We start from the raw sequence: 13,362 nt of genomic DNA, 5'->3' as shown, positions 1-13,362 counted from the left end.
GACTTTTCTTAAAATTTTTCTTAAATGATAAAAACAGGAGAATCCTGAGACTGAGTGAAAGAGCAACAAGCATGTATGAGATCCCAGAAACGTGCTTTTAAAAAGGCAACTGGACTTCCTTGCTTTTTTTCCTTGAAAATGTTTTGCTTTTCTATCCAAGAAGCTTCTTCAGTTATGAAGTGGGAACTTCAATAAGATATAACCCACAAACTAGCATGTCCTTCAGAGTAATTTCAGAAGTAGCATTTCCCTTTTTAGTGGAACAGTCCTACTGCTTAGAATAAACTATTACTATGGTGGCACAGTGGTTAGAATGCAGTAGTGTAGCTAATTTTGCCAACAGCCAGCAGTTCAATTCACAAGGTTGCCTTAGCTTCCACCCTTTTGAAGTGGGTAAAATGTGGAACTATATTGTTGAGGGCAATATGCTGACTCTGTAAACCGTTTAGAGATGGATATAAAGTACTATGAAGTGGTATATAAGTGCTATTGCTATGTCTCCACACTTAAAGCAGATATTTGCGTGGATCTTGTTTATTTCCATGGGTTTTACTTCTAGGAGCAGTGGGTTGCTTGTTCATCCTTCAGTTCTTCTATGTCACTGACCTTGTGGAGAATTAGAAAAATGGGTTGTGTCTGCAACATTGTTCACACTGCGGCCTCTGCAGCTTAACAAACGTACAGAGTCCGCGACCTGGAAGAAAACCCAAAATAACACAGGTTGGCCTTCATTCTGAAAGGAAAGGCCCATATTTTTCAATTTCTAGAAAAGGTTTATTCATATGGAAATTTCTACTTCTTCCAGAAGCGAATATAGATCCTGCACTTGCTGGTCTAAGACGTTCATCCTTACAACAGCATCCCGGTGAAAGACACAATCTAATATTTGACTGCAGTGGCTTGACTTTCTTTGACTACACTGGTATCTCTGTACTTATTCAGGTATTTATGATCTTCTATGTCTTCACCTTCATCTACTTTTTTTAAATAAAACCCATTCTACATTTAGTTGGTTGAAGCTGCCAAAAAGTCAGAAGACTGGTTCATAAAGCTACCATATTTTTCGGAGTATAAGACCCACCTTTTCCCCCCAAAAAAGAGGGTGAAAATCTGGGTGCATCTTATACTCCAAATGTAGCCCCGCCCAGCTTCTCAAACGAGATTTCAGAGGCTGAAAAAAGCATCAGAAAAGAAGCTCCCAAACAGAGCTTCAGAGGCTTTTTTTCTGAAGCTGTTTTGGAGGCTTTCAGAGGCAGGAAAAAAGTTTTTTCTGAAACGGAGTTTCAGAGGCAGAAAAAAAAGCAAAAGAAAGCAAGGCACAGAGCTCACAACCAAGGAACATGTTGCTAAAATTCACCTCTGGGAACAGCTGATTGGGTATTCCGATCCATCTGCTAATCAACTTTTTTCTTATTTTCCTCTCCAAAAACTAAGGTGTGTCTTATACTCTGAAAAATATAGTAAATACCCTAATAGGCTTGCCTCCCTTTTTTTAAGTATTTATTTTTACTTCAAGAATATTGCAACTCCACAATTCAGAATTATATACTGTATTTCTTAATGTTCCTGAGATAGGCACAGAACTACTGTGATGTTCCTTATTATTGGATTTTAGAGAAGGTCTGATTCATTTCTTGATGATCACAATATTAAACTAACTCTTCCATGTAAAATATGTTTCAAGAGAATAATTTACTCTTCAGGCTATGAGTCATTTTATGGCATAAATTGACAAGGGTATACATGGAAATGAAATCTTAATCTAAAAGGTATATTTACATATTGAGTTACATTTGATTTTTGCAGACCAGTTGCAGGGTTAAATTAGAAATGACATTATTTTATGTTTTATATTGTTTGCATAGTGTCATTATTATGCAAATAACCCAAAAAATAATACTTGTGACAATTTATATAGTTTTCCTAGTAGTATCATTGAGAAAATTACTTACATTTAATAGAATTAAGAATTCTATTAAGAATTAATTCTTTTTCAGATGCAAAGGACTTTATTTTGAGATAACCTCCAGACAGAAATTGGTCCATTGCAACTGAAGGGTCTTAATTGGAGACTTATTAAATTAAAGTTTCACTCTGTATTTTATTTTCTTAGTTAGCTTTGGTCTGTATTCTATTTATTTATTTGTCTATCACATTTCTATACTGCCCATATCACTTGAGCGACTCTGGTGGTTTACAATAAACATACTGTAGTATAAAAGCATAAATAAAACAGACTTAAAACAGACTTAAAAACAAAGTTAAAAACTGAGCTATTAAAAAATCACAGAACTGGAGGAAGCACCCTCACATCACCATCCACCCCAGTTTCATATCCCTCTTAAACCTCCATGCCAACTGTCAGAGCCAGGTTTTAACACTCTCTTGGGGGCCACATCACCTCTGGAAATAAGGTGTTCCAGATGATGGAGCTGACAGAAGAGAAGGCTCTTTTTTCTGGATCCCACCAGGCAAAATTATTTAACCAATGGGAATCCACAAAATGCCCTCCCTGCCTGACTAGGTGGGATGGGTCAATGTGATTGGGATGAGTTGGTTCCTTGAGTAAACTGTTTGAATGCCTGGGAAGGCTTTTGTTGTGGCCCACCAGCAGCCAGTGGATCTGGCAGCAGATTTGGACAGTGAGGTGGTTGGGGAGGAACATGGGCCAGTCCTGGAGTCTGGGAAAGGCTCTGATGAGGGCTCTGCGTCAGAGGCAGAGAGGGGGCCGGGGCCATATGACAATTAACAGCTGCTTTTGGAGTCAGACATCAATGAGGCAGGTGAACAGCTGGAGCCTGTTCCCAGTGTGCGCATGCACAGAGTTGCCAGATGAAAGGAACAGTTAAAGAACAAGGGTCGACTTGGGAGTAAGGCCACAGGTGGACAATCAATAGCCCCTCCCAGAGGGAATAAAAAAGGAGTGAAAGAGGAGTGGAGTTTGCAAGAGACAATTACATCTCATCACAATATCATCACAAAATATACAACTTACAACTCAACCTAGACAACAAATTAATACAACACAACCCAAACAACAAACAACTACTAATCAACTAATCAGAGATGCAATAGAGAGAGGACAAAAAATAAATAATGCAATATTATTTGGACTTGAAAACACAAACGAACCAGATATCAATAAGATTCACAACATCATTGGAAATTATAATTCATCAACCATCTCCCCAAATGAAATAATTGCTGTCTCCAGAGATGGACCAGAATATAAAAACAGCGATGGGACAACAGCACCAAGATTTTGTAGAGTTACATGCACTAATGAGGACAGTAAACGCAAATTCATAAATACTATAAACTCAATTGCTAAATCCAGCCATACGAAATAAATAAGTTTTAAGTTCGCGAAAGGTCCTAAGGTCAGGTAATTGTCAAGTCCGAGGGAAGTTCGTCCCACAGGGTCGGAGCTCCCACAGAGAAGGCCCTCCCCCTGGGGGCCGCCAGTCGACACTGTTTGGCTGACGGCACCCTGAGAGTCCTCTCTGTGGGCGTGCGGACGATGGGAGATAGAAGCCGGCAGTAGGCGGTCCCGTAGATAGCCGGTCCTAAGCCATGGGCGCTTTAAAGGTGGTAACCAATACCTTGAAGCGCACCGGAAAACAACAGGTAGCCAGTGCAGTCTGCGCAGGATAGGTGTTATGTGGGAGCTCGAGGCGCTCCCTCAATAACCAGCGCAGCCGCGTTCTGAACTAGCTGAAGTCTCCGGGTGCTCTTCAAGGGGAGCCCCATGTAGAGAGCATTGCAGTAGTCCAGGCGAGAGGTAACGAGAGCATGAGTGACTGTGCATAAGGCATCCCGGTCCAGGAAGGGACGCAACTGGCGTCATGTGTCTCTGTCTTAGTGACCATGTCATTTAGCAATGGAGTGGCTGTCCCATTTGTTGTTGTTAAGTGAGGACTACCTGTAAATGCCTCCTGAGCTCATGCACATCTTCTGCCTTTCATTTTTCTTCTCAAATACTACCAATCTCTCCCTTCCTGGTTTAAAGCAAATAATAGTTTTTTGTTCTTTCTAATCTGATAAAATACCAGATTAGTTTATCTGGGGATAAGCTAATAGTGGAACACTTACCTGCTAACACTGACTGAACACCAGAATAAAAACGTAATTCCTTTGCAAAGGAAATGCATCAAGCGTTGTGTCTCAAAGCAAGAATGGAACTAGGGAATCAGGGTTGGTGAAAATGGGATATATAAACATTAGGCTTTTTAAAGGCTATCTAGAAACGGTAGCATGATTTTACCTATAAGTCAACCATGTATGTGTATGCTTGAATGCGTATGCCTGAATGCTGATAGTTCTACATCTGGAAGAAAGCATGTTGGCTTATTTCATGCACAGCCTCTTAATCAACTTTAAAATTAATCAACACTTTCCATCCATGTTAATACAGTGAATGAAAGAAATAAAATACAAATGACTGGGTTTTGCCTCTCTTTCAACGCTGCTGCCAGTAAATAATAATAATAATAATAATAATAATAATAATAATAATAATAATAATAATAATAATAATAATAATAATAATAATAATAGTAGTAGTAGTAGTAGTAGTAGTAGTAGTAGTAATAATAATAATAATAATAATAATAATAATAATAATAATAATAATAATAATAATAATAATAATAATAATAATATAGTAGTAGTAAACAACCCAGGGAAGTTTTCAGCTTTCTCATTATGGGTTAGTTTTGCATCCCAGGTAATAACAATGCTGTAAATTTTCCCCATAGCCTTAGCAATTCTTGGAAATCTGTTCCTGAAAACATGCTTCCAGGAAAGCTGTATTCAAATTGTATTTTTGTTTTTGTTTGATCTCTATATAATATGGCCTTTTACATGATAATATTGTTGCTTTGGCAGCCAAGTTCTTGAAGGTCTTTCATGAAGAAACTCGACAATTTCAGAAATAGTGGAAAAATAACTGTCAGGGTTCTTAGCAAGGCAAATGCACACTGTATTCATAACAGTCAGAATAACCCTTTTGGAAGCAGAAAATAGGAAATAGAATTGCAAACAACCATGCTGCTTTGCTTTTTGTTTCAGTTTGAACAGAACATATTGCTCACTTCATTATCCAATGGAAACTGCCATGGTGAGTAAATAATTCAAGAAATAATCAGTGCTTAATTTTCCTGTTAATTTATTTATTTAGATTTCATGTTTTAGATTTTAGGCTCCTTTCCCTCAAGGAGATTGTCAGGTTGTTGTATGGGGGAAAGAATCCAATTTACTGCTGTCCATATATATCTTCCATCTGGCATAGCAAGGGAAAGGACTAGAACAAGGTTTCTCAACTTCGGCAGTTTGAAGATTTGTGGACTTCAGCTCCCAGAATTCCCCAGCCAGCAATGTTGGAAGTTTAGTTGAAATCCACAGAACTTAAAAGTTACCAAGGTTGGGAAACACTGGCATAGAAGGCATGTCTATGTGGTATGAATTAAAATAAATAAAAAAGAGGGGGGAGGTATCAGATTGTTTTCTGTAGTGTAATTCATGTTCTTTCAGTTGATAGAAGGATGGGATTGTGCTGACCTTTTAATTTAAAGGGCCTTTTATTTATTAATTTATGTGGAAGCCCTAGGAAACAAGGAATGCAAAGGTGAACAAACTGTAGAAGGGTAACATAAGGACCGTGATGGTGGTCCTTATATGCTAAGGATGCAGTATTGCAGGCTAATCCTGCTGATGGCCAACTGCCAGCAGTTCGAATCTCACTGCCCTAAGCTTGACTCAGCTTTCCATCCTTCCAAGGTCGGTAAAATGAGGACACGGATGGTGGGGGGGGCAATATGCTGACTCTGTAAACTGCTTAGAGAGTGCCGTAAAGCACCGTAAAGTAGTATAGAATTCTATTGCTATTACTTATTGCTAATATTCATTCTTCCATTGTGTGCAGCCCAGAATCCAAATAGACTGTTGTGGAAAGGGAAATTCTCCTTGACACACAACATAGGAATTTAATGGAGTTCTATAAAATATAAAGCTTGCTGTCCCTCCTATTCCAAGTCCCAGGAGGCCAATCAACATTCTTTCAGGAAAATATCTTTCTGAGCTTATTTACAAGGTTGGCTCAAAGTTTTTCCAAGTGCCACATAGGGAATTTTCTAAGTATAAATGTACAAGATTTTCAAAAATGCCTCATTCTGTAATTTAATGGATTTTACAGGGTAAAGCATAAATAAACTATGCTATCTTCCTAAATTGGTTTATCTTAGATATATTGTCACATTATGTTCTTATTGAGACTTTCCCCCCCTTAGTACTGTAGTCCTATAACTGATATCCCTATCATATCTGAGGAAAAAGTTGTGGTGGAAGAAGAGCTTGACTTTTCTTAAAATTTTTCTTAAATGATAAAAACAGGAGAATCCTGAGACTGAGTGAAAGAGCAACAAGCATGTATGAGATCCCAGAAACGTGCTTTTAAAAAGGCAACTGGACTTCCTTGCTTTTTTTCCTTGAAAATGTTTTGCTTTTCTATCCAAGAAGCTTCTTCAGTTATGAAGTGGGAACTTCAATAAGATATAACCCACAAACTAGCATGTCCTTCAGAGTAATTTCAGAAGTAGCATTTCCCTTTTTAGTGGAACAGTCCTACTGCTTAGAATAAACTATTACTGTGGTGGCACAGTGGTTAGAATGCAGTAGTGTAGCTAATTTTGCCAACAGCCAGCAGTTCAATTCACAAGGTTGCCTTAGCTTCCACCCTTTTGAAGTGGGTAAAATGTGGAACTATATTGTTGAGGGCAATATGCTGACTCTGTAAACCGTTTAGAGATGGATATAAAGTACTATGAAGTGGTATATAAGTGCTATTGCTATGTCTCCACACTTAAAGCAGATATTTGCGTGGATCTTGTTTATTTCCATGGGTTTTACTTCTAGGAGCAGTGGGTTGCTTGTTCATCCTTCAGTTCTTCTATGTCACTGACCTTGTGGAGAATTAGAAAAATGGGTTGTGTCTGCAACATTGTTCACACTGCGGCCTCTGCAGCTTAACAAACGTACAGAGTCCGCGACCTGGAAGAAAACCCAAAATAACACAGGTTGGCCTTCATTCTGAAAGGAAAGGCCCATATTTTTCAATTTCTAGAAAAGGTTTATTCATATGGAAATTTCTACTTCTTCCAGAAGCGAATATAGATCCTGCATTTGCTGGTCTAAGACGTTCATCCTTACAACAGCATCCCGGTGAAAGACACAATCTAATATTTGACTGCAGTGGCTTGACTTTCTTTGACTACACTGGTATCTCTGTACTTATTCAGGTATTTATGATCTTCTATGTCTTCACCTTCATCTACTTTTTTTAAATAAAACCCATTCTACATTTAGTTGGTTGAAGCTGCCAAAAAGTCAGAAGACTGGTTCATAAAGCTACCATATTTTTCAGAGTATAAGACCCACCTTTTTCCCCAAAAAAAGAGGGTGAAAATCTGGGTGCATCTTATACTCCAAATGTAGCCCCGCCCAGCTTCTCAAACGAGATTTCAGAGGCTGAAAAAAGCATCAGAAAAGAAGCTCCCAAACAGAGCTTCAGAGGCTTTTTTTCTGAAGCTGTTTCGGAGGCTTTCAGAGGCAGGAAAAAAGTTTTTTCTGAAACAGAGTTTCAGAGGCAGAAAAAAAAGCAAAAGAAAGCAAGGCACAGAGCTCACAACCAAGGAACATGTTGCTAAAATTCACCTCTGGGAACAGCTGATTGGGTATTCCGATCCATCTGCTAATCAACTTTTTTCTTATTTTCCTCTCCAAAAACTAAGGTGTGTCTTATACTCTGAAAAATATAGTAAATACCTAATAGGCTTGCCTCCCTTTTTAAGTATTTTATTTTTACTTCAAGAATATTGCAACTCCACAATTCAGAATTATATACTGTATTTCTTAATGTTCCTGAGTTAGGCACAGAACTACTGTGATGTTCCTTATTATTGGATTTTAGAGAAGGTCTGATTCATTTCTTGATGATCACAATATTAAACTAACTCTTCCATGTAAAATATGTTTCAAGAGAATAATTTACTCTTCAGGCTATGAGTCATTTTATGGCATAAATTGACAAGGGTATACATGGAAATGAAATCTTAATCTAAAAGGTATATTTACATATTGAGTTACATTTGATTTTTGCAGACCAGTTGCAGGGTTAAATTAGAAATGACATTATTTTATGTTTTATATTGTTTGCATAGTGTCATTATTATGCAAATAACCCAAAAATAATACTTGTGACAATTTATATAGTTTTCCTAGTAGTATCATTGAGAAAATTACATACGTTTAATAGAATTAAGAATTCTATTAAGAATTAATTCTTTTTCAGATGCAAAGGACTTTATTTTGAGATAACCTCCAGACAGAAATTTGGTCCATTGCAATTGAAGGGTCTTAATTGGAGACTTATTAAATTAAAGTTTCACTCTGTATTTTATTTTCTTAGTTAGCTTTGGTCTGGATTCTATTTATTTATTTGTCTATCACATTTGTATACTGCCCATATCACTTGAGTGACTCTGGTGGTTTACTATAAACATACTGTAGTATAAAAGCATAAATAAAACAGACTTAAAACAGACTTAAAAACAAAGTTAAAAACTGAGCTATTAAAAAATCACAGAACTGGAGGAAGCACCCTCACATCACCATCCACCCCAGTTTCATATCCCTCTTAAACCTCCATGCCAACTGTCAGAGCCAGGTTTTAACACTCTCTTGGGGGCCACATCACCTCTGGAAATAAGGTGTTCCAGATGATGGAGCTGACAGAAGAGAAGGCTCTTTTTTCTGGATCCCACCAGGCAAAATTATTTAACCAATGGGAATCCACAAAATGTCCTCCCTGACTGACTAGGTAGGATGGGTCAATGTGATTGGGATGAGTTGGTTCCTTGAGTAAACTGTTTGAATTCCTGGGAAGGCTTTTGTTATGGCCCACCAGCAGCCAGTGGATCTGGCAGCAGATTTGGACATTGAGGTGGTTGGGGAGGAACATGGGCCAGTCCTGGAGTCTGGGAAAGGCTCTGATGAGGGCTCTGCGTCGGAGGCAGAGAGGGGGCCAGGGCCATATGACAATTAACAGCTGCTTTTGGAGTCAGACATCAATGAGGCAGGTGAACAGCTGGAGCCTGTTCCCAGTGTGCGCATGCACAGAGTTGCCAAATGAAAGGAACAGTTAAAGAACAAGGGTCGACTTGGGAGTAAGGCCACAGGTGGACAATCAGTAGCCCCTCCCAGAGGGAATAAAAAAGGAGTGAAAGAGGAGTGGAGTTTGCAAGAGACAATTAGTTCATTACTGCATTCGTGCCAAGCATTGTGGCATCTGAAAGATATTGGCCTGGCCACTCACCAAGCCTGATAAAGGTCGGTAATTGTGAACTCTCTTGAAAGACTGTGGGAGAGGAAAGACTTTGCTGGAGAGGAATTCCCTGTAAATTAAATAAAAGGGGTTTATTGGTGCTGCTGGGGAAGCCTAGGTCAGAACAGCTTTAAAGGTAATTATAAACACTTTGAATTTGACCCAGAAGCAAACTGGCACCCAGTGCGGGTGTTACATTGCAACTCTAGGGATGCTCAGGAATGTGCTGCTACATTCTGTACCAGTTGCAGCTTCCAAATACTCTTCAAGGGTAGCCCACATAGAGCACATTGCAATAGTCCATATAGGAAATGACCATGGTGTGAATGTCTGAGAGAAGCGCTTGATACAGGAAAGGACATAACTAGCATACATGAAGTTATGCAATGGCCCTCATAACCATGACTGCCACCTGCTCCATGAGCAGGATCTGTGAGTCCAGCAGAGGCAGTGCAAACCTATCCAGGACCAAAGATGCTAAACTTCCAGATACTGAAAAGTCTTCTACCCATAGCCACTCTGTCTCACCAGGCTTCATTTCCCCATCCAGACCTCTACAACCACCAAGCATCCACAGCATCAGTTATTTTGCTTGGGACAGAGATATAAAGCTGGGTGTTATCAACATACTGATGATACCTCATCTCATGGTGAATGCTGGTCTCATCCAGTGGCTTCATGAAGATGTTAAAAAGGGGTGGAAAGACCGTTAAGTCCTGCAGCACCACATGGAACAAGAGTTGCAGGGTGGATCTCTTGCCCCCTATCAACACCGATTGGGACCAGTCCCAGAGGAAGGAGGTGAACCAGCACAAAACTGTAGCCCCCACCCCCAGTTCCTGAAGCCAACCCAAAAGGATATCATGATCTATCTATCTATCTATCTATCTTGTCACACAGTATATATAAGCATAAGCATGAAATAACTATACAATATATAAGAATATATATAAGTATAAGTGTCGTGTCCCACTCCTCCGCTGACGGCCGGGTCAGGGAAATCCGAATCAGGCTTGCCTCTGCAGCTCTGCCCAAAGTCCTAGCAAAGTCCTCAGAGCAGGCAGGAGACCAGTAAGTGACTTCAGCAAGATAAGTTCGACTTTTGCCTGACTCAGAGACTGCCAGAAAGCAGATCCTTTATATAGGCCATGGGGTGTGGCTCCATGACTCAGCACTCATTAAGGCCTGCCTCCTTCCTTCTGTTGCCTCCGCCTATCCAATCTTCTGATGCGAGGTCACTCCAATCAGCTGTTGGTAATAACCCTACCTACAGTAAACTTAGATCACGTCCTGACCTATCCTTTCTACAACGGATACGTTCTTGTGAACTTCGCACAGAACTTAAAAGAAGACAAGACAATGGTGAATCCAACCTATACATCGACTACCGTACTGATTGCATAAAAAATAAAACCTGCAATCAAAAAATCACCTCCAAACCCCCCATCACCCATAACAATCAACCAGCCATCCCAGTATTCAATCAAGTACCCATCCCCCTACCTCCCATTCAACCAACCATCTTACCAGCTATCCAACCAACAGCCATCCAACCAACAATCCAACCAGCCATCAACCAACCATCCAACCAGCCATCAAACAGCCATCAAGCAGCCATCCAAGCAGCCATCCAAACAGCCATCCAACCAGCCATCCAAACAGCCACCCAACAATCCACCCAACCAGCCATCCAATCAACCATCCATCCAAACACCCAAACTACCATCCAACCATCTATACAACCATCTATTGTCCACAACCCCCAACCTACTAACACCCAAACTAGGTATGCACGCCCTTACCTCTTCAACACCAATCATATCAGATCTCAAATGCAAATTGATAAATGCAAGAAGCATAGTCAACAAATTACCTGAATTTATCCTCTTATTAAACAGTGGCACATTTGATATCATTTTTGTTTGTGAAACATGGCTGAATTCATCCCTTCCTGACTCCATTATCTCAAACAAAGAATATCAAGTCTATCGATCAGATCGGGAAAACCGAAGAGGTGGTGGAGTGGCTATCTTTACAAAAGACACTGAATCTAAAAATATCTAAGTAGCACATAAACTCTCTCTTCCTGAAACTATAGTATGCGACCTATCCCTTGACACTACTCTTGATTCTTACTATGCTACAGAGCCCCGACTATGACATTACCCACGCAAATATGCTAACCTCAATGCTAACATGGACTACCTCTTGCCCATACCCTCTTATCTTCCTGGGTGACTTAAATCTACCTCTCATTAACTGGACAACTAATGAATGTTCAACTGACCCAATCCATACTACACTATACAACGCTGTTACAAACCTAGGTCTTGAACAACTTGTAACTAACAATACAAGACTCAACAACTGCCTTGACCTCATCTTCTGCAACAATCCAAACTCAATTTACGGACTACAAATTAAAGAACCTTTTTCAAACAGTGACCACTGCATGATTGATTTTCGTCTCAATATACGTCCATACTTAAATCATCATAACACCAGAACTCCCAACTACAACTTCAAGAAAGCCAATTACGACCTTATAAACAACGATCTTTCATTTCTGAACTGGCAAAATCTGTTTGCAACCTGCATAACCGCTGATGACCTCTATAGAGTCTTCCTACTTGAAATCAATAGAGTCATTAAATTATATGTACCACGAATGACTACCATGTCCAAGAAAACAAACTACCCATATCAATAAAAAGCTTCAATCAAAAAAATCCTCTGAAAAGAAACAAAAAGGCTATGTTACAAACTTCAGAAACCGTTACAGAAACATATGCAACCAAATAAAACTGAATGCACAAATTACCACACCAAGCAAGAAGAAAACCTTCTACGCACAAATTCCAATCGTGTTTTTATAATTTTGTCAACAATAAACTTAAAGATTCAAGATCCATCCCACCACTAAAAGATTCTAACAACAAAGAATGCAATGACGAAACAGTCAAAGCAAACCTCTTCAACATTTTCTTTGGCTCAGTTTTGTTAACTCCGATAACACATATCCAACATTCCACAAACGAACCAGCAATGACTATGATGATTTAACTCATATAGATTTCACAGAAGACAACGTTGGTAAAGCTCTTCACAACTTAAAACCATCGCTTTCTATTGGACCTGATGGTCTATGTGCATATTTCTTAAAAACTTTCCATTAATATTGCTGAACCCCTAAGTATTATCTTTGATAAAGCTTTCACTACCAGTTCTCTTCCCAAACTTTGGTCACTAGCCACAGTCATCCCCATCTTCAAAAAAGGAGACCCCAGCTTAGTCGAAAACTACAGACCGATCTCCCTTTGCTGCGTCACCTGCAAAGTCATGGAATCTATCATCAATCAATCCATTACCTCACACTTAGAAACTAACAACCTACTCTCCAACAAACAATTTGGTTTCAGGAAAAGTTATCATGTAACTTACAACTTCTCCACTGCAAAAACATATGGACTTCAAATCTAGATCAAGGCAAATCAATAGATGCAATCTACATAGACTTCTGCAAAGCTTTTGACTCAGTAGTACACGATAAACTTCTCCTTAAACTAACATCCTATGGCATCTCAGGACCCCTCCACAAATGGATATCTGCTTTTCTGTCTAACAGACAACAAGTGGTCAAAATTGGCAATGCTTTATCAAATCCTGTTCCTGTCAAGAGTGGAGTTCCTCAAGGCAGCGTCCTTGGACCAACACTCTTTATTCTATACATTAATGATCTTTGTGACCATATCTCAAGTAATTGTGTTCTCTTTGCTGACGATGTCAAACTATTTAACACCACAGACAACACTTCTATCATTCAAAACGACCTTGACCATCTAACCGCTTGGTCTAAAAATTGGCAGCTCCAAATTTCAGCCAGCAAATGCTCAGTCTTACATATAGGAAAAAAGAACTCTAAAACTAAGTACATACTAGATGGACATTACCTTACAGACGACCCCATCCCGTTAAAGACCTTG

General features: G+C 39.3%; 1 protein-coding gene across 1 annotated transcript in view; it reads left to right on the top strand.

Annotated features, from left to right (window-relative positions):
- SLC26A7 (solute carrier family 26 member 7) overlaps window positions 1–13,362 on the top strand; it is an 85,183-nt gene that overhangs the window by 50,566 nt on the left and 21,255 nt on the right. Inside the window, exon 15 of the mRNA XM_058177589.1 lies at window positions 840–942. Coding sequence (XP_058033572.1) covers window positions 840–942 — 103 coding nt within the window. The remainder of the gene's footprint in view (window positions 1–839; window positions 943–13,362) is intronic.

The sequence above is a fragment of the Ahaetulla prasina genome, chromosome 3, assembly GCF_028640845.1.
Source record: "Ahaetulla prasina isolate Xishuangbanna chromosome 3, ASM2864084v1, whole genome shotgun sequence".
Taxonomy (NCBI): domain Eukaryota; kingdom Metazoa; phylum Chordata; class Lepidosauria; order Squamata; family Colubridae; genus Ahaetulla; species Ahaetulla prasina.
The sequence above is the reverse complement of the archived record's forward strand: the minus strand, read 5'-3'. Positions and strand labels throughout refer to the sequence as shown.